A 26,984-nucleotide genomic window follows, 5' to 3' on the forward strand; every position below is an offset into this window, starting at 1 on the left:
TGTTACATGTAAATGATGGGTCACTAAATTCTACTCCTGAAACCACAACTACACTTACATTAACTGACTTGAATTTAAATTAAAAAATAAATAAATAAGGGGGTTGGGAGAAGGGGGGTGGGGTTATGGACACTGGGGAGGGTATGTGCTTTGGTGAGTGCTGTGAAGTGTGTAAACCTGGCGATTCACAGACCTGTACCCCTGGGGATAAAAATATATGTTTATAGAAAATAACAAATAATAAATAAATAAATAAATAAAAGGAGTAAAGTTATAAGATTTTCTTAGGAGATGGGAGTACTCGCACCTCTTCTCTTTCCATGATACTCATTCCTTAATGTCTCACTGTTGCTTTCTCTGCAAAGTTTCCCTCTCTTCTGATAAAAAGTAATGATTCTATGGGAGAGTTACCAGATTAGAGTTAGGAGTATACCACCAGTCCTAATTTTGTTATTATCAGGCTTTGTGCTCTAGGTTTTAGAAAACTCATGGCTTTTTCCACCTGGCTACAATACTGTTGACTTATAGAAACAGGTGATGGTTACTTTGTTGTGATTCTTTTTTTTTCCCCCTCTCAGATTGTCTTCTGTTCAGATTAATGTTTACCTGGGGGGGGGGGGTAAAGAGAGCTGAAGTGTATTTATGGTTTAATGGTAAGGTACATCTTAGCCTACAGTACAGAAAGCTCTAAATTTATTATATAGATAAGTTAACAGAAAAGACTATAGGGAAAACATTTCAAGGGCCATACAGGCTTGTTCATCCTTAATGTAAGCAAAGTGGGGTTTTACTGGCCATTTGAAAGGACCCAACAGACCAGCAGAATTTAAGTCAGTGAAATTTCTGAGTCTAAATGTATTTGTTCCAATGCTTTGGGTCAGAGAAAATCTGCATGCCTCCCTTTGCCTGCAGTATCTTCTGCAATAACTTTTAAATAAGTAAAACAATGTATGACTTTATGATAGCTACAGAAATGGCACTTGGTATTATAGAAAGCATAAAGCCTTAAAAGGCTGAATGCCTGGAATACAATGGTATCTCCCCTTTAACAGTATCATTACAGATCTAAAGACACATAGATAAACTCTTGCACAAACTTTCTAGCTAGCTGGAAGGACTGGGTAAGAAAGAACACTTACCTTGATTAAAACATTAATATTATTTGTTATTTTCAGTGCAACAACTTTAATCTTGTTCTGCAAAAGGAAAACAAAAAGTGCCAATAACTTTTATGATGCATATCCCATTCCCATATAGAACTGGAATAATTATACTTCTCTTTCAGAGTCATTTCTGCTTATTCCCACTTCTTGACTCTAAACCAGTGTAGAAATGGCAAAGAAAGCAAATAATCTTTATGTTCTCTTGATAAGTTAGAATATTAAAGTGTTATCTACCACTTATCTGAAAAAATGAGTTTAAGACGGTCATATGTATACAGTTGTTGTTTTAAAAATCATTAGCTTAAGTTACAGGAAGACATAATGAAAACTTAAAATATTTCATGAGAATTGTGATGAAGATTGATCACAATAGCTGAGATGAGAGAAATCCAAAAATCCCGACACAAACACACATATAGTTTGGTTTAGAATTGGCAATTTAATCCTTTTTACAATGTAAATTGCTATTTTTCCAAAAGGTAAAAATAAAAATATCACATCGTCAATCAAATATTTGAACAAAATGTGCTAATGAGACCCTAGTGAAAGACTGGTATGTATCTAAGTTTGTAACACTATTCACAAACTTGGACATACTCGAAATATTTCAACAAGGATAAAAATATAACTTAGCAAATAACTAGGCAATCTTCTAACATCATATTGTATCTTCAAGACAGACTTGTATTACCAGTTCAAATGAAGTCAAATGTTACATTTCGACATATGAATTGAGACTGAATTTGCAGTACATGTTGGCTATTATAAAAAATTTCCTTACAAGATGTGACTCAGTATTCTTACCTCTTCTGTTTTTAAGGCTTCGCCTGTTTTACCCTGCAGAGCCAAGCGAAGTTGTCGGATATAAACCTGCAGTCCCCGTGCAAAGTACTGCAGCCTAAATAAAGAAGTATTGGTTGGTTAGCAAATCACCACTTCAATTTTGTTTTTAAATTCAGAGAATCTTCTACTATAGCTAAAAGTTCTTAACTAATAAAGGTCATTTTTTTTTGAGGAACTTTTTTTATTATTAATAAATGATCCCAAGAGATACATAAATAAGCAAAATAAAAAGTTTTCCTTTATCAAAAACAGGAATAAGTCCATACTAAATCTGGCAAGGGAAAGATTTTTAACACTGTGCTTGGTATGTTAAGCCGTAAGGTGCAGTCAGAGTGAACCATTCAGGAACCACTGATCAGAATCGATGGCCTGGGTTCTTCTCTTTCAATGACCAACTGAAGGTTAAGTGACCTTACACAAATCACGTAACCTCTACATATTTATCTGCTGACAATGGACAGTGTTTGATTGTCAAGTCTAGTTAAAAATAAAACTGCTGATCTGAGAATTTATTTATAAATGCATATAAATCTCTAAGGGTTCAAAGAAATACCCCTTTCAAGTTTGTTCCGAGATAATATATGAAAGAGAGGCAGTATAGTGCCCCATCCTGCTGACTTCTAGAACTCTGCTTAATAACCTGGCATCATTTTTTAATTTTTACAGGAATTTCTAAACTTTTTGCTTCTTCTTCTTCTTTTTTTTTTTTAATTTTATTTATTAATTTGACAGACAAAGATCACAAGCAGGCAGAGCAGCAGGCAGAGAGCCTGCTGCGGGGCTTGATCCCAGGACTCTGAGATCACAACCGGAGCCAAAAGCAGAGGCTCAATCCAGTGAGCCACCTAGGCGCCCTTAACTTGTTGCTTCCGATCAAATATTTCACCAAGTATTAAACCACTGCCTTACCAAACAACAGAGGACAGTAACAGATAATACAGTGGCTAAGCATTTCAAATTTTAAGGTGTGAAGTTGTTAATAGAATGATTCCATCTAATTGTGTTCGTGAAAACAACTTGTGATTTCTCCAGTGCTACTCCCCTAGAATATTCTAAGACCTTAACAACAGCAACTCCAATTTACAGAGTACCCACTATGTGCCAGGCACGATGCTCAAAGCTTTCTGTTCACTGTCTGATTCTCACAACTCTACGAGGCAGCTGCTGTTCTCATTTAAAGTAACTGCTGAGGAAAATCAGGCGGTTAGTAGAGTGGTTGAGAACCTGCTCAAGATCATAAAACAAGTGAGAAGAGTGAGCTTGTTTTTGAAAACGTTCTCTCCCCCACATAGGTTTTTATGCCACACTTTTATATACGTTCCTGTTCTGTGGATCTTCCATTTTATCCCACCAGGTAAGGCAGGGTGGGGACACAGCTCTTGTAAAAGGAGAAGAAAATCAAGGGCGTATCAAGATAGCCATCATCTTTGTCAAGGATTAGACCACTTCAATCATACATCACCTAATTTTAAAATCTTTCAGTTTTTCGGCATTCAGTTTGGCCGTTAAGAAATCTGGAAGTTTTCGGCCCAACTGGTGAAAGCTGTACAACAGACATTCCACATAGCTGAACTGCAGCTTGGGTTCTTCATTACCGGCATTCTCCCCATTTTCCGCTTCTTCTGGAGGAAGAGGCATATATTCCTAAGAGATGAAAATATAGAGATATTTGCAATCTGCCATAAATGCTCTAATTATAAACAAGCAGTGAAGTCACATAGAGCAGGCTTTTAGGACATGAAGCATTAAAAACTACCCAAATCAGAAATTTAGGATCGCTTCTCGGCCTTTTGGCTAAGATCAAGTGTAGAAATTTAGGTAAGATATCTCTTTTACCCATCAGATCAATAATGACCCAGCCTGTCAATCCCTCTATCTTAACCTCTGTTGTAGCTACTGCTATCTCCACCACTGCTACTGCTACTCCTCACAGTGAAGAAGCTGGTAACATTTTTTTATTTCTTATTTTTTTTTTAAAGATTTTATTTATTTATTTGACAGAGATTACAAAGGAAGGGAAGCAGGCTCCCTGCTAAGCAGAGAGCCCGATGCAGGGCTCGATCCCAGGACCCTGGGATTATGACCTGAGCCGAAGGCAGAGGTTTTAACCCACTGAGCTACCTAAGTGCCCCGCTAGTAACATTTATTAGGTACACTTATACAAATGACGGAATGAAATTCTGAGGCAATTTTTCTATGGTGAAAAAGTCTGTGATGAAGAATCAGGATTCAATCTTGGTTTGCCATCAAAAGCTGATGCTTTTAATCACTTTATTATGCTAATCCAAAAATCTTTTCTGAACATTTTCCCACACTGTTTGACTCTCCTTACATTCAAAGTACTGCCAAAGGCTTTCAGTATGAGTGCTATCACACCCTGGGGAAGGTGTACAGGTCTGAATGAGCTCCAGATGTTACATGACTCAATTCATACTACAGGCCTAGTGCTTATCACTCACTGTGTCAGTTACACAAGTGTTTACATCCAACAAGAAAAGCACTTGGTGATGCTGATAATGATTTTATCAGATGGCCTATTTTCTCCACAATTATGACTTAAATGATTTTATTTGCTGGCTGCTCTAGCTACTTGGCCTTAGGCAGCAACCTGGAAGGTGACCTGGAGCAAATGTGAAAAATATTTTGATAAAGGAGATAGCAGAAAAACTTACTATAAAAATCCTGTGTTATCTTTTATGCAAACCATCAACAACAGAAGAAATGCCAAAGATTTTCTTTTAAAAGTAGACAACATGTGGCCTGAACGACTAAAAATACTTGCTAGAATTATTCCATCTAATTTGGGTTTCTAAAGTTGATTCTCTACAAATTACACCACACTATTAGACTCTGGGATTACATACGGACTGCGCCATTAAGAAAAGAAAAAAGTTCTTACCAGTAACTTGTCAAATAGTTTCCTTAAATTTGTTTCTAGCTTTTCCATGTCACCACAAAATGAACTCATCTCTGCCAACAGTTTCAATACCTAAAACAAATGATTCACTGTTATTAGTATTTTTTTTTGAATAGGCGAGGGCTGTAAAATAAGAATGATTCTAGGTAACTAAGGCTGCTTTCTGCTATACCTTAATACTGTACTACGAAGAGATACTTAGGAAGAATTCTTAACAGCAAAGAATTATTTATTAGCATTTAGAATGGGCTTCATTTGCTATTAAACTTAGTCTCTGGACAGTAACTCACAGTACTTGTAGTCGCTACTATTCTCAAGGTTCAACTCTCCTTAACTCAGTCCCTGTCTAACAAGTCAGACCCAGGACATCTGAAGCAAATGACAGCCTCAGTACACAGTGGTACTCTTCTCTATCCCAAAAAACCTATGAGGGAAATGGCACATACATGTCCACATTTCAGCCCAATTCAACAATCATTATTAAGTGCGTTTCAGAATCAGGCTTGGCACTAGATTCTGAGAATCTAGAGATGAATCGATTAAATGTGGCGCGATAAACAAATGTTACAAGTGCTGTGAAAAAAATGTGTGTGTACCTTACAGCTGAGATATAAAGGAGAGTGGAAAACTGGAAAAAGGATCAAGGGTATTTTGTATTAACCCAGTTTAAATCTGGCTCTTATCAATTACGGATAGAGAAAGGAATAGTTATGAATTAAACACCTTGAAATATTAAGGCTACAAAGAGACAGAGTATCATGAACACTATACACAGTGCTTCCCACTGCAGCAAACTTTCATTAAGTTCATAAAGCATTCCTATGTGGTTAATTCTGGGACAGATTACTAGCTAGTCATCATACCTTTACTCTCTTAGAAATCAGAACTCTATGTTATTTATGTTAAAATATGGGAACGTCTTTTTAGTACTAAAAAGCAGATGTTTTTGTCTTACCTCCAGCTGTATATCGAGACCCTCCACTGGGGTAGTCAAGGAACTGAGGTTAGGGAGAACTTGCTCACAGAAGTAAGTCACAAACCTCGTGGAATGCACATTTTTCTGTAAAAATCCAAAGAACAATGAGTTGTCAAAAAAAAAGGGAGAGGGAATATTCTTTCAAATATAACAATGCCATCCGATAAATGCTGAGCATGACATCAAGAACTGTGGCTATAAATACAACACAGTGCGTACCCCAGAAATAACCTTGGTAGACAATACAAAGTAATTGTTGCAAAGTAATCTGGAGCATTTGGATCTCTATACATTTTCAAACTCTTCCTCAAATCTCATGTCAAACTTTTGGGGATATTTTAATGTTGAATTCTGTACATTTTTCAAAAGGGAGGAGTCCTTTACACAGTGTTTTTCAAACTATTCTATGCACATCCAAGAAGACTCATGGCCAGAGGAATCACAAAGCCAGAGGAAAAGAGTATATTTACCTAAAACAATGATCTCCTAGAAAATTTACAGAAAAATGCTAAGTTACTGAACCAAATGGTTTAAAAACTCAGCCAAAACCACAGAATGTGATGCAAGATTTTCTAGACTGAAAAAAATCTCTAAGCAAGACTTTAAAAAGAAATTTCTTGCTGCTTTGGGCTCTCATCAACCCCACCAAGGGTTCCATAGAGCAAATATTCACTCCACTGTGTTACTATTTCATGCAAAAGTTTTGAGGAGAATGCTCAAGTGAGTATCTACAGAAATATAAGCTTCAACAGAGTAATCAAAATAGCAACTAGATAAAACAAAGAGCTCACAGAGAAGAGGGGTACCGCCTGCCGAGTGCATTGTAAGAGCCTGTCCACACAGTCAGGATCTGAGGGATTGAAGGTTTGTTCCAGGTCGGCCTGTTCAGCCACCAGTTCTACGAGTTGCTGCCTTCCACTCACTGTCTGAAGGCTTTTTAACCCAGAGAGTATCTTCATGAACAGGACAAATTCTTCACCAGTCACATCTTCTAGGACCTAGAAAAGACAATTCAGAATTATAGTACTGTTATTACTTGAGTGAAAAAGAAAGAGCAATACTGAAACAGTGTTAACAAATTTATTTCCCTTATTAAAGTCAAATTGCTGTTAATACTTCTGAAACACTGTTGAGAGGACATGGCTTCAGTCAGTTTAGCTTTAGAGTACACCATGCATTCTCAGTGGGGCGAGATATGGTCTCCGAAGCTGCAAAACCTGGTTCTTGTGAAATGTACTTCTTTTATGTATAAAGTACAGATACACAAAGAGTGCATAAACAGATACAGTATATCTGTGGCATTAAAATTTCACAGGAAAATAGCTAAGAAAAAATAGACTAAGAAGGCTCTTTGGAGGGGTGGTGAGAGAAATAAAAAGTAGAATTCTATAGTCTACTATCAAATCAGATTAAGTTTCCTATATTTAAAAGCAGCTTGGGTTGCCTGCCTGGCTCAGTCAGTAGAGTATGTGACCCTTGATCTTGGGGTTGTAAATTCAAGGCCCGCATTAGGTATAGAGATTACTTAAAAAAATAAAATAAAATAAAATAAAATAAAAAAACTTTAAAAATAAAAGCAACAATAAATTATTTAGTTTATTAATTCACATTAATTAGGCAATTATATACAAAATAGGAGACCATACAAGTCCACATGAGTAGGCCTAAGCCTTTCTAGTCACTGACTGAAGAAACAAGCAATCATGACATACTCCACCAGGTTATTAGCTGGGGGCATAAGTAAAATATGTTGATATTCCCAGCTGGAGCGCTGTTCCTTTCGCTCTCACTGAAGAAATCTCCTCGGTAAGCAAGTCAGTGGTGTTAGTACAATTCTGATTTTTTTCTGAATATATGTATCAAAGCAATGATCTTCAAACTTTGGCACTTTATGAGTGAAAAGTTAGCTGTGACAAACGTTGCAAATATTAGCATGCCTAACTATGATAGATGCTGGGAGCAGAGATAAGCTTGGTCTCCTGAGCTTAGAATGATATTGGGTAAGATGGGGGGCGAAAAAAAAAAAAGAAGAGGCATTTCAATCTGTTTCCTTGTCATTTTGAAATGATCCAGAATACTGTAAGGAGAATATCCTAAAACTGGGGAAAGGAGTGGAAATTAGGTAAAATCTCCTTGAAGGAAATGATTTGCACAGAGTACTGAAGAATACCTCAATTTTGAGGATAACACCACAAAGATTTAAATGTGATCACATTCCTTTAAATTAACAGGTTGATTCATCATTACTGATAACCAAAATGCAAAACACCATATAAGAAAAGCCTGACTTCTATGGCGGTTTTAATGTATATTTTATACACATCTAATTTCATTTTTTTTTTTTTTTAAGATTTTATTTATTTGGGATAGAGAGAAAGCAAGCAAGGAGAGGCAGAGGGAGAAGTAGACTCTGCACTGAGTAGAGAGCCTGATGCAGGGTTCAATCCCATGACCCTGGGATCATGACCTGAGCCAAAGGCAGAAGCTTAACTGAGCCACGCAGGCGCCCCATACATACTGCTAATTTCAGATATGTTCTTCTACTTTAGGGAAGTCCCGTTAAATGATCTAAAGCTTACCTTTTTGGATTCAGTTAGGATAAGTTCCTCTACTTCCTTTGTTAAGACTTCATCTGGTAAAGTCTTAAGTTTTGTAGAAAGGAATTTGATTGCTCGTTCTCTAACAATGTCCTCTCCTTGAAGTATTTGGCTAAACAAGCCACCCAAAGTCCCTGCAAAACAAAACAGTTGTACGTAGCAAGTCAATTATATATCTTCATGAAGTTTTTCCATTTAACTCATTTAATAGTATTTCTTTTCTAGTGAGTGAGTAAGCATCCTGAGTATCATTGATTCTGGCTAACTTAGTTTGAAATTTCTATAGCTTCAACCATAACAGTAATCACGTGCTTTGTTTATGGATTCTGAATCAATGTGAGCATGACTTTCCCCCTTTAATCATAATTAATAATAAATAAACCCAGGTATTTTGAAGAATTTCTTTTATGTGGCAAGGAGAGTCTTTCAACAGATTACTAATGGAAAAGTTTGATTTGTTTTTGCCATTACTTCTGCTGTTTTTTTGCATCACTAATATGTTGTGCCTTTTTTTTAAAAGATTTTATTTATTTGACAGAGAGAGAGAAGGGGGTGGGGTCAAGTAGGCAGAGCAGCAGGGAGAGGGAGAAGCAGGCTTCCCACTGAGGGGGGGGGCCTGATGCAGGGCTTAATCCCATGACCCTGGGATCATGCCCAGAGTCAAAGGCAGATACTTAACCAACTGAACCACCCGGGAGGCCCTGCTAAGCAGCTTTTTAAAAGAACACTTAGAACTTTTATGAAATAGATTTCTGGGTGAATCTGACTTTATCTTTAAGGAATAATGCCAACCTGCCCAATTTTTGTTTAACACATCAAGCACAATTCAGAACAAGAAGCAGGCCTTACCTTTTGCATCCATCTTAAATATACTTAACAGGGCATTGTTCACTAAGTTAAATTCTGCAGAATCATCTGGATAGAGAAAAAGTAGTACAATGTATAAAATGAATGAAAATATTTGCTTCATTTTCAAATCTAAAATTCAGCATAATTTCTCACAGACTACATTGAAAGCAGACATAACTAAGCATTCTTCTCAAGTACCAAGAAATTACACCTTCCCTATAAAGGCAAAGAACCTGGCATACCAGGAAAGCTTTTGCATTAAGATGTACAATTAAAAAACTACAGCAAATCGGGGGGGGAATCATGATACATCAAAATTCCCAAAAGAATCAGTATGCCTTTATAAACAATTAAAAACAAAGCAAAACATTAGGAATTAGATAATCACAATCCAGTAAGCTTCAAAGTACTGAATGAAAAAAAGAATTTTAATTTCGATTAGAAGTAGTACCTTCAGCCATAAAGGGGGGGGAAGCTAAAAACAGAGTTACTTTTTCAAAAAGAGGTTATATTTAGATAAAAGGGTAATAATAAAATTCCTTACCAGTCTGCAGAAGTTGGGTAAGTATATCTGCCACTCGGGGAAGATTTTCTCCAGTGGCAAACTGAGGCAGCTCTTTAATTGCTTGCCGTCGAATCTGAATACAATTTTAAACAAAAAATTAACCAAAGTTAAGGAAAACTAAAACCTCAGAGAAACCATAATTAGGGGCATATGAGTCACCAAAATATAAAACATGAGACTTCTAGCTGTTTTAGAAATAATTTGCTCCAATATTAAAGTCAAGCTTAACAGAATAATTAAATATGTGGTAGAAAGGGATGTTAAATACAATTACCGACTGGAGTAGACAGATTTGAGAACATTAACAACAATTTATATACTGATTACATGTAACTGTTGGGTCTTTACTACCTTTGGACACATACTGCAGTATCCTTAAGAACAGCTAGAGTGGCAATGATCTATCTAATAACTATATTTACTTTAGAATTTCCAGTATTAACTATTCAATATAACATCTATGAATATACTCTGTGTACTTTATTCCAAATTTGTGGGCCTGGCTTATTTAGTTTAAAATAAAAATGGATAGGACTTATATCTAGCAAATTGTGCATGAAATGTTGGTGATTCACTAATTTCATTTGAAAAGCCAGAAGGTGTTAATTTAAAGTTCTTAGGAACCTGAATCAGAAGCCAGAATGCTGACAGTTAATTCTGTTCCAAGGAAAAACGATTTCTTCTTTTTCTAGAGTCACATGTAATAATTACATAGACAAAAAATTTTTTTTTTTGCTATATACAATATTTTGGGGTGTTGGAACTATAAGATGTAACAATATTTTAAATATCTAAGCAAGTACAAACTGACTGAAAACATTAGTCTAATTTCATGTGCACAATATATAACAATCTATGAAAAAATGTGAGCCACAACCCATTTTTACCATTGGATAACAGATAAGCAAAACGAAGTATTTTGTAATTCCATGCATTTTTCACAGTTGAAAGATGGTGAAATAGAGAATACATTTTCTCAAACACAGATTTAAGCCTCAGTATGGCATCACGCCAAATGACACTGCAGTATTTCGCTGTGCATAGATACAGTTGGTGTTTCAATTACATTAGCTGCACACTGGAAGTATGGCAAGTGAGACATCTGAAAGCTTGTTGAAAGCATCAATCATAAACTTACTGATACATCTTCATCCTCACAGAGGTCTAACTGTGCATTGATAGCAGAGTCAGCCAATTCTGGAAAATGTTTAAAGAATTTCGGAATAAACTGGGCTGCTAATCTTTTTTCTTTTGTACCACCTTTCACACCATCTAGTATCACTTGATAGGCATCTTTATGCTGAAAAAGAATAAAGCAGAAAAGAAGAATTTTAAGGATGGGAAGCTCAACAAACTTGAGTCTGCTTTAAATTAGAAAAGTTTTACGTAGGCTAAAAAGTAGGGCTTATGTTTGGAGTTTTACTGTTTAAATCGGACACCTATATTCCTACTATCTTCTTCCTTGCATGCCCCATGCCCATGCATTATTTGTCAGTTGGGGAAGAGAGATGACGACTTGAATTTTAAATGCAGAAAGCAAATAGTTTGTTGACACATCAACGCTTCCGCTTCCTTGTACAGCTGATTACTGACCCTGACCTCGAATACTTTCTAGATAGTCAACATTGGATTAAGATAGATTCTAATGTCACATATTTAAGTTTTTATTAGAATACATTCAAAACTCACTTGTTTCCTTTTACTTATTTATTTTTGAGAGAGAGAGAGACAGCACACAAGGTGGCGGGGTGGGGACGGAGAGGGGGAAACGGAGGGAAAGAGGGAGTCTTCAGCAGACTCCATGCTCAGTACGGAGCCCAACACAGGGCTTGACCTCATGACCCTGAGATCAGGACCTGAGCTGAAATCAAGAGCTGGATGCTTAACTGACTGAGTCACCTAGAAGCCCCTCATTTGTTTCCTTAAAAACAAAAAACAAAAAATAAAAAAACTTTCAGAAGTGTTCTCCCTCAGATACTCATAATGTGAAGGGTGGACAAGACCTCAATCCCACTTACATACACCCTTGCCTCCAAACCAGTACTTTTCTTAAACGACAATGATCAAGCTGGCAAACAGGAATGATAAATCCTCAGACTGTAGATACACATTCTGTTTGGGCATATGGATAAAATTTCTAATTACTGAAAACATTAAACATTATAATAATGATACCAAATGTGCACACAACATAGTGTTTACACTGTTCAAGGCAATGCTCTGCTTTAGATATGTGCTTTGGATACTTCCATGCCACCAAAAGGAAAATAACCAATAAAAATCCAGTGGATTATAGAAGTGCCCAAACTTTAGTTTCATAATAATTCTTTCCATAGACAATACTATGTTAAGTGGAAAAAATAAAGCAAAAATACGAAGTTATTTAGGTACAGTAGGATCTCAATGAAGGATTTCAATAACAGAAATAAAGTGTTCCAGTAAAAAGACTAGTCACAATTAGATCTTTTAAAGGTACAGATTTTAATAAATTCTGCAAAATACTAGACTGAAAATTCAAATACTGCCAAACCATCTAAAAAAATAATAAATTCTAAAAGTTAGTTCAAAAAAACCTAAAATTCCACCAACTGATTGACAACTCCTCTTAATATCTGAAACATAACACCAACTCCTAAATAAGAAAAATGTCTGTGAATTAGGTTAGCTTCTTCATGAAGTGCAGACACAAATCAATCTTCAGGAGTTACTACTTCGAAAGTATATTACACACTGGGCTCCTAGGTGGCTCCGTGGGATAAGCCTCTGCCTTTAGCTCAGGTCATGATCTCAGGGTCCGCAAAGGGCTCTCTGCTTGGCGGGGAGTCTGCTTCTCCCTCTGACTACCTGTGATCTCTCTCTCTGTCAAATAAATAAAAATCTTAAAAAAAAAAAAGTTTCCCCCCAAAACCCCCAAAAGCATATTACATACTTTTTAATGCAAAGGTCTGAAAAACTATGGCTAACTTCTCTACCACTGTATATTCCTGTGTTTTGCCTCATGTCTTCCAGACAGGCTTCATAAAACCAAAGTTTTAAACAGTTCTGACACCCTTACTTTTTGCAGGGTATCAAATCCAATTTCCTTTAAATCAAACAAAGCTTTACTTATAAAGTCTTTTGAAGAAATTCCTTACAGTGCCTAAAACTAAATGAAGAATCCCTACCTCAAACAATTCATTCTGTCAAGAAAAAAAAAAATCTGAATTAAACAACAAAAAAAATCTGAATAGAATAAAAAGGAATCATTAGCGACATTTATTGAAAGCCTACCAGGACTGAGTAATGCCTTATGTACATGCCTCACGGTAATCCTGTGAGTTAGGTGTTACTACTATCCCTATCTTTTGTTTTATTTTTTTAAAAAATATTTTATTTTTTAATTTGAGAGAGACAGAGAGTGACAGAAATAGAACACAAATGGGGTGAGGGGCTGAGGGAAGAAGCAGACTCCCGCTGAGCAGGGGGCCCCATCCAGGGCTCATCTGGCATCATGATCTGAGCGGAAGCAGACATTTAACCAACTGAGCCACCCAGGCACCTCATCCCTATTTTTCAGATGAGAAAACCAAGACTCAGAAAGTGAAATAATTTGTCTAGAGCTACACAGCTAGACAAATAGCAACCTGAACACAATTTTTTTTTTTTAAGATTTTATTTGACAGAGATCACAAGTAGGCAGAAAGGCAGGCAGAGAGAGGAGGAAGCAGGCTCCCTGCTGAGCAGAGATGCCATGCTCAATCCCAGGACCCTGGGATCATGACCTGAGCCAAAGGCAGAGGCTTTAACCCACTGAGCCACCCAGGTGCCCCATGAACACAGTTGTGACAGGCTCTAAAGTCAAAATCTGTGCCTAATACCAAGCCTCTTTAAGTTCTGAGATCTTTCTTAACAAAGGAAAAGAGAAAGCAAGCTTGCCAGATCTAGGACTGTCAAAGGGAAAATGTGAGTCCTAAATATAGGCTCTACACAGGCATGTACACTGAGATATAGTATCCCAAACACAGCAATTCCTTTGAAAAGTTAAGCACTTTAACATATTCAAACTAGAAATCAAAGCATCAATTTTATCAAATAATTTCTATAAACATTACTAACAGACTTCACACTGATTACCCTTTATATAATGCAAAATAAAATGCTCTTCTTTGCCAGTTGTCTTCTAACTGTAGCATAGGGACAAGACTTTTTACAGAATCTCTCTAAAATAGTTATTACTTCTGGTTTTCCAAGCAGGAAACAAAATATAAGTGATATTTTCAATGATCTCAATGATCACAGTGATTTAGTGGCAGATAGACTGTAACCATTATAAAGTATTCCAAATACTACATGGCACTGCTTATTTTTTTTTTCTTCCAACACAATAGTATATCTCAGCTAGATAAATAAATTTGTGATCCTAACAAGAAGTTTTAATTGTAAACATTTTAATGCATTTCTGAAACTACGTATTTGTGTGTGCTTTTAATAGCTAATTAAAAAAGCAAAGTCTAAAGAAATCACTAAAATATTTTCAAGTAAAAAGTCAAGCTGTAATAAGATCTACATTCAGCAGATACCTTCTACAATAAGAAATTTGTGATAGTGATTGTCAAAACACAATGAATATATTTAAGTGATCAGTGACATGCCAGGTAAAGCCATGCTTGAGATCAGGATGCAGCTTCTAGGAAATAAACAATTTTTAAATTTTATTTATTTATGAAGATTTATTAATTTTAGAGAGAGAAAGCAGCAGCGGGAAGGGCAGAGAGCCGGAGAAAGGGTCTCAAGCAGACTGCCTGAGCACGGAGCCCTACACAGGGCTCACTCTCATGACCCCGAGATCACGAGAGCCAAAAACCAAGAGTTAGCTGCTTAACTGCACCACCCAGGTGCCCCTAAACATTTATTTTAGAAAAGAAATGATATAGTTTCAACAAACATATTTCTCAAGTATGACATAAAAAGAAAACGGATATGCTAAGCTATATTACTACTTTTCTCTTCACTCAATAATCTAGTTTGTAGGAAATATTGAATTAACACTTTATTAGGGAAGTATAGTGACAGACTGGAGGGTTTTGAGGCATTAAATAATGCTTTACTTAGAATTTATTACTCCAGGTTTGCTTATTAGAAAACATACTCATGGTTTAAATATATGATGTGAGAATATAAAGTTCTCATCTTCATTCATATATATATACATGTACACACAGTAATTACATGGATATATCATTTATTATATAACATATTAACTGTATAACCTTATTATTAATGTAATTATACCTGCTCTTTGAATGTATTTCTTCAACTGTAAAGAAAAAATATATACTGAAGGGCAAGGCACAGTGCAAGGAGAGAAACAAAAGAAGAGTCTTAACCTCAAGACTTTATAATTTGGTAAGGGAATAAGAGAAGTCCTCACATGAAATAAAATATAAATGTGGAATACTATAAATGAACACACAGTGTCAAGGAGGTTCATCAAGAGAAAGATCTGGTCTGAGGATTTTTTTTTTAAGATTTTTTTTTTTATTTATTTGATAGAGAGAGATCATAAGCAGGGGGAGGAGCAGAGGCAGAGGGAGAAGCAGGCTCCGCACTGAGCACAGAGCAGATACAGGACTCAATCCTATGACCCTGGGATCATGACCTGAGCCAAAGGTAGACGCTGAACTGACTGAGCCACCCAGGTGTTCATGATCTGAGGATCTTCTGAGGAATAATTCTGAGGAAAATTAGCCGAAAACCTCAGGGAACTTGTGTTTTTCCTAGTATATTCAGAGAGCATTACTCTGAAAGAAGGACTGACGGTGGTGAAGAGGGCGCTCCCCTCAACAGCAACAGCATGAACAACTGTGGTACTCTGATCTTTGACAAAGGATAAAAATAAAAATAAATGTTAGAAGGAAGTTCTAGACTAAAAACTCAAATATGGTCTCAGATATGTCCAGAAAGGTACCTGCCAGGAAACCAAACCCTTGAATGTAAACCTTGTAAGTTAACTGAAAATCAGGCTTTGCTACATGAAGAATGTAAACACTTTCTTTCTCTCCTTTAAAAAAAAAAAAAATCATTAGTGCGGGGCACCTGGGTGGTTAAGTGCGTTGAGCCTCTGCCATCAGCTCAGGTAAGCTCAGGTCACGATCCCAGGCTCCTGGGATCGAGCCCCGCATCGGGCTCTCTGCTCAGCGGGGAGCCTGCTTCCCTCTCTCTCTGCCTGCCTCTCTGCCTGCTTGTGATCTCTGTCAAATAAGTAAATAAAAAATAAAAAAAAATCATCAGTGGTGTTCCTTCCATTAAGTTGGCTCCTGCTTTCAGTTAAAATTCACATGTAGTATCTTGAAACCTACTATCTTTTTTGGTAAGCAGTTTCAGGACCTTTCTCTAAAAGGGGAAAGTTATTACACAATAGAACAGAATGAGTAGCCACTGTTGATTCGTCCAGCTTCAGACCTCCCAGAATTCAAAGAGCCTGAGACAATCACTGCACTTCATTATGCACAGGTCTTTCTGCATCAGAGAGCTGCCTGCCAGCTGTCATTAGAGTGTCATGAAGGTATTGATCTCACATCAGGTCAAGAAACTGTGCTAAAATTTTAGCAACTGGCACAGTGTGTGGCACATGGTAGGCAATCAAAAAACGTACTGAATAACCCTCACTGAAGCCTGAATGAAAAAGCTCCTCTTCTGTTTTCACAAACTTCTGTCTCCTAAGCGCTCTTTCCAAATTAAAAGCATATTTTTTGCCTTGACAAAGACATTTTTGACCTCTTAAGGGAGAACTCTCAACCTTACCTGGTACTTAAGATTAAAGATGACACTAAGAGGAAAACACGAGCAATTCTTAATTCTTCACAACATATATGTAAATTCCAGTCTGGATTGTATTTGCCCTAACAGACTCTAAGCAGGTGGCTGTCAACCTTTTTGCTATCCAGTAAAGAATGAGGATGGGGGTATGAGCCATGACTAGGTACACAGTTTCTAAGTTTCCCTAAAAAATTTCTGATCTACCTCTTTGGGAGGGCACCATCTACAAACTGAGGATCACTCTCCTGGTTTCTACCCCATCTCCTCTGCTGATCGGCAACAAAGTCAATTTTAGGTAGAACAATCTGCTACACTATTAATCAAATCTGTCACAATGAATAAGAGTATCTTCACTTCTGGGGCGCCTGGGTGACTCAGTGGGTCAAGTCTCTGCTTTCGGCTCAGGTCATGATCTCAGGGTCCTGGGATCCAGCCCCACATTGGGCGCTCTGCTCAGCAGGAAGCCTGTTACCCGCCCCCCACCCCTCTGCCTACTTGTGATCTCTATCAAATAAATAAATAAAATCTTAAAAAAGGATATCTTTACTTCTAAATCTTTCTAGGAACAGTAACAAAATCAAAACATGACTGATCACAGTTTTTCCAATGTTGTCTTACCGGACAGAAAATTTCTCCCTCAATACCGAGCGACCTAACACACACACTGTATTTTCATCTGCAACAGACTGTCAGTATACTTCTCACTGATGATGTCAAAATTCCCTACTGAAATGGAAATATAGTTGGAAGGAAAATAATCTGGTACTTTAAACTGGTGTATTTACATTTCTAGGTTAAGCTTAAGGAAGGTCCTGACATCCCAATTCTCCTGGTGCTGTTCAGCTGGGAAAGAATTTACCTGAATTACACATGTCCAGAAAAAGGGGCTGAGGGGGGACAGTGCCACACAGCCTTGCTAATGTTAGTAGCAAACTACAGGATCTTCTACTTTCTGCTCCATGCAAGAGACAAGCAGAAGAATCACACAAAGTTTTAAGCCCTGAAACGATATGGCATAGAAATTCTAAAAACAATGATCAAGATTTACCTGGGAGAGCCTGGTTCTTTTCCCAAGAAAACATACACACACACACATCCCAACTCCTTAAGTCCAATATACTCCAGTTCAATGTACTCCAGGACTTGAAAACTCACAAAGCAGCCGGTATGGTCAACTCAACACTGCTGAAATTGTGTGTCTTGGGGCAAACACTGCGGAGAGCTCTTGCCAAACAACTCTATTTAAAGCTGCACTCCCCCCCTCCCCCCCTGCCACTGCACGGTCCCGTTATATTTTCTCCACAACACTTTCCAAGGCGGGTACCCAGCTTTCTTACTTCTCACTGGTTTCCCTCACCAAAGGTACATTCGGGGAGAGCTCGGGTAACTTTCTATCCTGTACCTTCAGGGCCCGGCACGGCGCCTGTTGTGTGTAGTAGGCGCCCCAAACCGTACTGAATAAATGAAATCGTAGGCCCTCGTTAAAATCTGGGAAAAGGGCCCCTCTTCTGTTTTTCACAAACTTTTGCGAGCTAAACACTCTTCCTAAATTAATAGCAGCTTTTCCGCCTCGACAAAGACATTTCTGACCTCTTGAGAACTCTCAGTTTCATCTTCCGATGGGCTGAGGTCCATCGGAAAGGAGAAAGACTTAAGAGCCATCTGCAGGGCAAGACTCAGGATGAGAATTAACGGGGCGGGGGGGGGGGTGGCAGACGAGGCTGAGTTAGGAAACTCCACGGTGAGAAAAGGGAGGCGGAGGAGCCTGGGACCGGGGACCCGCGCTCTCCCTGGCGAAGCCACAGTCTACGCTCCGAGAGGAGCCCACCCCGACGAAACAGCCGGGGCCGCTGGGAGCCCGCGGGAGGACGAAGCAGCAGCCCCCGCCCGGCCCGGGGAGCGCTTTCGAGAGGCCGCGGAGCGCCGGGCCCTGCAGGCCGCTCGGGGACTTACCTGGCCCACTTGCTCCGTAGCATCGGCTAAGATGCCATAGTTGCGATAAAGCTCCTCCACGGTCGGCATGGTGAGCGACAAGCCCAGGGCCCGCTCCTGCTGTCGTCTTCGTCGCCGGCGCCACCGCCGCCTCTAAAGTTCTCCAAGCCCGCGACCCGCACTATTACGCCTCCAGCTGCCGCCAGTGCCGCCGCCAGTCACCGCGCTCAGGGAGGCTCCGCCCCCAACGTCTACGTAAAGACGTGCGCGTTGGGAGCGGCCTTCATTGACCGCCCATGCACTCCCCCCTTGGGGTTCTAGCGCCCTCTAACGCTTGGCTGTGCAAAAAGTTACAAAGATGATTAAATTTTCTCAGGCTTCTTTGAAGGATTACGTCTAGGAAGGAGCTCTCGGTGGGGGTGGAGGAAACTGCAAAGATGACTGCGTTTCTGCTCTTCAAAGATTTCCCACTGGGACGCCTGGGGGGCTCAGTCGTTAAGCGTCCGCCTTCGGCTCAGGTCCATCCCAGGAGTCATGGGATCGGGCCCCGCCTTGGGCTCTCTCCGCTCTACTGGAAGCCAGCTTCTCCATCTCCCTTTCCTCCTACTTGTGTTCTTTCTCTCGCTGTCCCTCTGTCAAATAAGTAAAAAAAAAAATTTTCTTTAAAGATTTTATTTATTTATCAGGGAGAGGGAGAGAGCGAGCACAGGCAGACAGGCAGGCAGGCAGAGGCAGAGGGAGAACCAGGCTCCCCGCTGAGCAAGGAGCCCGATGCGGGACTCGATCCCAGGACCCTAGGACCATGACCCGAGCCGAAGGCAGCTGCCCAACCAACCGAGCCACCCAGGGGTCCCTAAAAAAAAATTTTTTTTTTAAAGATTTTATTTATTTACTTGACAGAGACAGAGAGATCACAAGTAGTCAGAGAGGCAGGCAGAGAGAGAGGAGGAAGCTGGCTCCCCGCTGAGCAGAGAGCCCAATGCAGGGCTGGATCCCAGGACCCTGAGATCATGACCTGAGCCACCCAAGTGCCCCAAATAAGTAAAATCTTAAAAACAAACAAACAAACAAACAAACAAAACCCTCCCATTGTCTAGAAAAGCGATCTTAACCAGAGATAAACAGAATGAGGGGTGGAAGAGTTTCATGGTTGAAACGTTAAGCTATTATATATGATAAATTTCAAAGCCAGATCAGTTTATGCCGAATAAGTACAGGCAGTAGTCACAAAACAGTTCCCTGGCTCTTGTACTCCTTGGTCAGATTAAGAATATTAAAAAGGATTAGGGAGCAGAAGGAGAGGAATCTGTGAGGTTTTGTTTTGTTTCTGAGAGAAATGTGCTTAGAGATGTGAGTAGCATAGGGCAGTTGCCATCTCCTGCCCTCAAGCCTGGGTCCATTCTGCGGAGTCCGAAATATGGTGCCTGTTGGGAGACTACAAAAGACTGGTGCCTAATGAATGCTGAAGAAGTTTGAGTTTCCTGGGGCAGGACAGCAGACGTGGCCCTGTTGGGACCTACCTGCATTCCCAGATTTCGCTGGAGCAAAGGTGTTGGAGTGATTTCCTTGTGCCAGAGGTGGGCCATGCAACAGAGGTAAAGATGATATAGATCCATTCAGAGTCTTACTCCAGGGATGTTCTGCCTGAGAGAGAGAAAGCCCCAGGACAAGAGTCAACAGCAGCAGGAACTACGTAATCATTGAGAACAGCAAACTGGAATCTCAGAGGGTCCCACAGTGTGACTGACGTGAAAGACTTGGTCTCTATCAGACCAGAGAGTGTCTGGAGGACTGCACGGTTCAAGACCCTTCTTACGTTCGAATTTCTTCCCTCTTCTTGCTCCCCTTATGCCTGTATGCCTGGGAGGGCTCAGAAACTGCCTTCCCAATTTAGTCAGGGAGGAGAAGCAGAAGGGCAAGATGGGAAGGAGGCACCAGCTGGAGCAGAGGCGATCTAATTGCAAATCAAATTTGCAATTTGGGTTCATGTGTTGGAATGGACATTTCAATTTCTTTCTTTTTTTTTTAAATTTTTTTAAAGATTTTATTTATTTATTTGTCAGAGAGAGGAGCGAGAGTGAGCACAAGCAGACAGAGTGGTAGGCAGAGGCAGAGGGAGAAGCAGGCTCCCGGCTGAGCAAGGAACCCGATGCAGGACTCGATCCCAGGACGCTAGGATCATGACCTGAGCCGAAGGCAGCTGCTTAACCAGCTGAGCCACCCAGGCGTCCTGATATTTCAATTTCTGAACTGAACTGAGGATTGTCTTTTAACTAAAAGTGAGCCAAAAAGTCGTGGATCTGCCAGAATTTCTGCCTAGAGCCAGAATAAGATTACTCCATCTGAATAAATGTTAAAGAGATCACGGAAGACAATAACAAGAATGTATCTTGATGACATCCCCCAAGTTAGGTATTCAATGTAGTGTCAGGTGTGTGTGTGTGTAAACGTAGAGAAAGGGATCAGGGGCAGGAAGTGAGACTGTGTGTGTTCATGTTTTAATTCACGACAGGAGTATGCTAATATATACATCCTATGTGTTTGTATGTCTCCATATAATTTACATATCAAAAATTTTAAACAGAAATTTAAAAAGGAAAAAGATTCAATCCGTGTTCCTCTGTTGTAAAATGTAAGTTAATCAGACAAGCTCCTTCCAACCTAATCTTATCTAATGTTCTAGGCAGTTTTACTCAGCACCATGTCCTTCACTTCCTGGTGCCATCTATTAATTAGTAAGCCATTGTCATCAGGCCTGTGAACTCTTCTTGTTTCCTTCTGTGACTCTCACTCTTGGAGAATGCTTTAAATCATTTGCTATTTCTCTCTATTTCCAGCTAGTCACCTAAGCTAAGGCCTAGAACTGGCCCTGATGATGATAATGTTGATAATGATAATAAGGCTGGCAGTGGTGGTAGTAACCGAAGTCATTCTAATACTAACCAACATAGACTGAGCAATGATGATGTTCTACGCACTTTACACGAACTGATTCATAAAAGCTCTATGAGCTAGGAAATAATATCCCCTCCATTTATAAACAGGCAAACTGAAACACGGAGATATGAACTAAGTTGCCCAATGTCCCTTAGCTAGTAAATGGATGGCTAAGGAAAAAGTTGGGCTTTGAGTCTTGGCAGGTAAATTCCAAAGCCCATGCTCTTTACTATGAAAGGATATTGTCTCTCACCCCCGAACTGGGACCCCTCCATCCCACTACAGTCAGTCAATCACAGTCTTGACTCTACACCTGAAATCGATCGCATGTTTATCTCCTTCTCACCTTGCTTTCTGCCCCAGTTCAGGCCCTACTGCCTCACGTTTGAGTGATGGTCACAGCTTCTTTTTCTTTTTTTAAACATTTTTTTAAAGATTTTATTTTATTTATTTTATTTGACAGACAGAGATTACAATTAGGCAGAGAGGCAGGCAGAGAAAGAGAGGAGGAAGCAGGCTCCCTGCTGAGCAAAGAGCCCAATGCGGGGCTCGATCCCAGGACCCTGGGATCATGACGTGAGCCGAAGGCAGAGGCTTTAATGCACTGAACCACCCAGGCGCCCCTGGTCACAGATTCTTGAAAGGTGTCCTTGTTTCCAGACTCAGTTGACTCTGCTTACTGAGTATCTTTTCCTCTTTTAAGAATTTTATTTATTTATTAGAGGAAGAGAGAGAGCATGAGTGCACAGCCAGGGGAAGGACGGAGAGGTAGACTACCTGCTGAGCGGGGAGGCTCACATGGGACTCAGTCTCAGGACTTTGGGCTCATGACCTGAGCCAAAGGCCACTTGACTGAGCCACCCGGGTGCCTTGGAGATATTCCCTTTAATTAAATAAGGTAATATAAGAATAGGGTACTGTCATAATACATTCAAATACTACAAAAATATTTCACATAAAATCCAAAAGTTCTTGCTCATATCTCTCTTCCCCAGAGATGACTATGGTGACCAGGATGGTTTATATTCTTATAGATCTTTATATACAATATATCATTTAAAATATATATATGTAAATAGTGACATATCACACATCACACATTTTGTTCTTTGCCTTGTTTTGGATACTCAGCATATGTTTTGTAGATCTTTTCATGGCAGTGGTACCTAGCACTGATGGACCATAGTTTATCTATCTATTTCTTTTGGGGCATGTAGGTTGTTTCCCATTTTTCATTATTACAAACTTTGATAAAGGGATGATTTTTATTTCTTTCTTTGTGCTTTTCTATCTTGTCCAGCTTTTCCAAAAGAGGTTTTGTAGCTTTAAAAAAAAAAGATTTTATTTATTTATTTGACAGAGAGAGAGAGAGAGAGAGATCACAAGTAGGCAGAGAGACAGAGAGAGAGAGAGAGAGAGAGAGAAGAAAGCAGGTTCCTTGCTGAGCAGAGAGTCCAATGTGGGGCTCGATCCCAGGCCGCTGGGATCATAACCTGAGCCAAAGGCAGAGGCTTTAACCCACTGAGCCACCCAGGTGCCCCAGGTTTTGTAGTTTTATATATATTTATATATATTCTCTCTTTTTGCCATTGGCTCTATGAATGGGTTCAGAGGTCATTTTGTAGAACTCTCTCTCTTCTTTTTTTTTTTTTTTTTAAGATTTTATTTATTTATTTGACAGAGAGAGATCACAAGTAGGCAGAGAGGCAGGCAGAGAGAGAGGAGGAAGCAGGCTCCCTGCTGAGGAGCCCGATGCGGGACTCGATCCCAGGACCCTGAGATCATGACCTGAGCCGAAGGCAGCGGCTTAACCCACTGAGCCACCCAGGCGCCCCACCCCTCTTCTTACAAAGGCAAAAGTAAGTCCCAGCATAGAGAATGGAATTGGCTCAGTTTAGGTCATACATCTGCTTTGGTCCAGTCTGTTAAGACCAAGAATGTGACATCATACAAAGGAAACACAACTTCCAGGGGGCCATGTTATAGATGGGGGAGGTTGGGCCAGAGAAGGGGGAGATGAGAAGGGTGTTGATCTTCTTTTGGGAGAGTTGCTACTGCATCCGCTACCAATGGCAATGCTTCAAGGCCATTTGGATTCCATTCTACCAAGTTGCCTGGTTGAGTAGAGGTTGTGGGGGGGGTTGTCTTGTTTTGTTTTTTTGTTTTTTGGCTTACCGTTCCACAAGTATTTTTTGAACACCTCTGATGAGCTAGATATTGTTTTAGGAGGCAACCAGTCCAAGCAGGCATGAAGCTTACATTCTGGTAGAAGGAGAGAAACGATAAACAAAATACTCAAATACAATGTATTTGGTTTACAACAAAGCAATAATATCAATACCCAGTACGAACAGCCAAGCGGAAGTTCTCACAGGCTGACGCTATGGTACGTGACTGATGACCCAGTCTGAAACGAGCTTTGCAGGGACGCGATGAGCTCCAGACAGCTGTCAGATTTACCTCTTACCCCAGAAATTTGCAGTGAACGTCCCTTTCCTTTTATTGTTCCTCTACAACACTCAGTTCTTTCGAGCCTGGTGTGCAGTTGTTTGTATGCACCATCACTAGCTAATAAAATCTGCAACTATTTATTATTGGGCAATAAACGTTCAATACATGAAGGAACGAGCTAAGAATAAACAAATGAATTCAAAATTTCCTGACCAGTTTATTACAGTACGGCACGTGCTCCCATAGATTTCTTGGCAGTAGGAATTTTTTACTCTGCTTTTATGTTTATGATTTTCCTTTATTTTTAGGCAAACCCGTCTCTGTCTCCTTACCTCCCCTTCCCTCACCTACCTACCAATCAGTGCCATTTGCCCTAACAAACTGTGACATTTCCAGTGCTGTGACTACCTTTGAATCTACTTATTTTGTAATTTTGAGATTGGGTTTAATTCTCTACTAAATGTATGTTGAAAGGCTTAAAGGACTGCCCCTCTCCCCTCCCATTAATTTATGTGCCTCGTACTTTCTGAGAGCCTACATTCTGAGAGCTTTTATTTTAATCCAATTTCTGTCTTCCAAGGAGGTCTTTTTAATTCTAGCAGAAGAAAAGATCATGGTTCCCTGGAAATATCAGAGAAAGATTAAGGTCTAGCTGGGTCTTCATTGAACTAATGATGATAACAGCAAATATCCATTGAGCGTTTACTGTTGCTTAATAGCACGTGAGCTACAGCAATAACTAACTCGACCTTACAGAGGGCCCGCAACCTGCGAGGCTTCATCCTAAATGCTGTGCATGCTTTCACTTACAATGACCTTGTGTAAGGCAGCTTTTGTCGGTTAAGCATCTGCCTTCGGCTCAGATCATGATTCCAGAGTCCTGGGCTTGAGCCCGGTGTTGGGCTCCCTGCTCGGTGGGAAGTCTGCTTTTCTCTCTCTCTCTCTCAAATAAAGAAATAAAATCTTAAAGAGAGAGAGAGATAAAGAAACCAAGGCACAGAGAGGTTAAATACCTGCCCAGGATAACAGAGCTGGTGAGTTGAGGCTTTGGGGTTTATACCTGGGCACTCTGGCTCTGATGGCTGGACCCCTAACTACTATACCTCACTGCCTCCTGGTTAAATGTGTTTATTTCTTCTATGGATTATGTCATGTCTAGGGTCCTGCAGCTGTTTATCAAGGCAAATACTCCAAATCTGGTTTGGGCCCAGCCAGGGGAGATTTACGTGTTTATCAGTGAAACCTACTCTATAAGTTTGCGGAGAAGAGTAAATGAAATAGTAGACTGACTGTTCTGGGCTCACATGAGTGCCCAGTCAATTTAAGCACCCTTCCCTTGTACCATTGCAAGATCTTATTCATTTATATTTCAAGAACAAATGATCGTTGGTCACAATAAGTTGCTCACCAGAGGGACATGCACAGATTCTGAGAGTTAGGAAGTGGATGTGTCATTTTAGGGACCATCATTCAACCCAATCAGTGTCAGGGGTTAAGAACAGATGCTTGGGAGTCAGACAGCCCTGACTGAGGCTCTGCTGCATGCCCATGGTAAGAGGCTTTTTAGGGCAGGGTCAATACAAGTGTCTTTTCTTCCTCCAAATCAAGGATCAGCAGTTCCTTTCCTCTCCATCCCAACATGGGGAAGATGCCAACCCAAGCTGACTTCCTTTTCCCAAAACAGCAGTGAGTCTGCATTCCTCAGAGTTCTCCAGACAAACAGGAACATAGAATACATACGTATAGGAAGACATTTGCTATGAGGAGTCAGCTCATGCAGTTACGAAGGCTGGCAAATCTAACTCTGAGGTTTTGCCAGGCAGGCAGAGACTCAGGAAAGCTGGCAGTACAGTGCCAGTCTGAAGGCAGTCTGCTAGAGAATGTTTCCTACTGGAGGTAGGATTTTTATTGTTGTTGTTGTTCTGTTCAGGCCTTTAAGTGATTAGACGAGGCCCACTCATGTGGTGGAGGGCAATCTGCCTTATTCTGCTGTTAAAATGTTACTCTCATTTGAAAACACCCTTGCAGATATACCGAGAATAAAGTTTGACCAAATATCTGGGCATCCCTTGGCCTAGTCAAGTGGTTACATGAAATTAACCATCACAGGGCTTAACCGTTTGATTCTGCAAACATTGGTTGGGGACCCATTGCATCACAAAGCCCAGGAACTCAGACCCGATTCTTAGCACTAACCAAGAGCAGGAGAACAGCCAGAGGAAAAGTTGAATTGTTTACCTGGAAAAAAGTTCCAAATGAGCAACCTACCAAGGGTCAGCTAGCTCATAGCCTCCCACTGTCTGCGACCCACTGGAACACAGTAGGCCCACGTATTATGTTACCCAGGATGGTCCCTGCTACAGAGGGGCAGTTAAGAGGGAGACACTGCATGTGCTTAACAGCAGTGGATTGGCCAATCACATTTTCACCGTTGTGATTTTTAGCAAGTTACTAAACTGTTCCAAACCTTAGTGTTCCCATCTTGAAAGGGGAATCAAAATTATTCCACATCAGAGGGTTGCTGCAAGGTTAGGATGTGAGCACATTTCCCAGAGCCTGGCCCATAGTGATGGCCTAAACATATTAATAACAATAATAACTGGTACCATGTTTTGACATGACCCCAGGCATCCTCAATTTACAGATAAAATGACTGAGGCTTAAGTAAGACGAGGAGAGGTTAACAGAAGCAGTTTGTATTATTAACTCTTCTTTGCCAGTTACTCAGTTCATTTTACTCCCTCAGCCTCCTTTTTCTATCTTCAGAAGGAATAATTCCTACATTAATGTGTTGCAAAGATTGAAAGGATATGAAGTGCTTTGAGGTTGAGCTGCTTGTTTTATTTTAAGGAATTTGGGCCCATGCCTCAGTTATTCACAGCTGGCATTACTTATTTCATACGTTTGAAAAAGCTTTAAATTTGAATACTTTGCTTTACCAAGTGCTAAAAGCTCT

The 26,984-nt window shown here is 39.9% G+C and overlaps 1 protein-coding gene across 3 annotated transcripts in view; it reads right to left on the reverse strand.

Annotated features, from left to right (window-relative positions):
* API5 (apoptosis inhibitor 5) overlaps positions 1-18,878 on the reverse strand; it is a 28,517-nt gene extending 9,639 nt beyond the window's left edge. For all 3 annotated transcript variants that reach the window (XM_004763208.3, XM_004763207.3, XM_013061746.2), the window contains exons 1-11: positions 18,662-18,878; positions 11,049-11,210; positions 9,890-9,983; positions 9,346-9,411; positions 8,479-8,630; positions 6,691-6,897; positions 5,879-5,983; positions 4,906-4,995; positions 3,469-3,650; positions 1,968-2,061; positions 1,140-1,196 (exon numbers count right to left, since the gene is read on the reverse strand). In XM_004763208.3, coding sequence (XP_004763265.1) covers positions 1,140-1,196; positions 1,968-2,061; positions 3,469-3,650; positions 4,906-4,995; positions 5,879-5,983; positions 6,691-6,897; positions 8,479-8,630; positions 9,346-9,411; positions 9,890-9,983; positions 11,049-11,210; positions 18,662-18,730 — 1,278 coding nt within the window. In that variant the 5' untranslated portion in view covers positions 18,731-18,878. The remainder of the gene's footprint in view (positions 1-1,139; positions 1,197-1,967; positions 2,062-3,468; positions 3,651-4,905; positions 4,996-5,878; positions 5,984-6,690; positions 6,898-8,478; positions 8,631-9,345; positions 9,412-9,889; positions 9,984-11,048; positions 11,211-18,661) is intronic.
* Between the last annotated feature and the right edge of the window lie 8,106 nt (positions 18,879-26,984).

This window comes from Mustela putorius, unplaced genomic scaffold (genome assembly GCF_011764305.1).
Source record: "Mustela putorius furo isolate JIRA1106 unplaced genomic scaffold, ASM1176430v1.1 tig00003859_pilon_pilon_pilon, whole genome shotgun sequence".
Taxonomy (NCBI): Eukaryota; Metazoa; Chordata; class Mammalia; order Carnivora; family Mustelidae; genus Mustela; species Mustela putorius.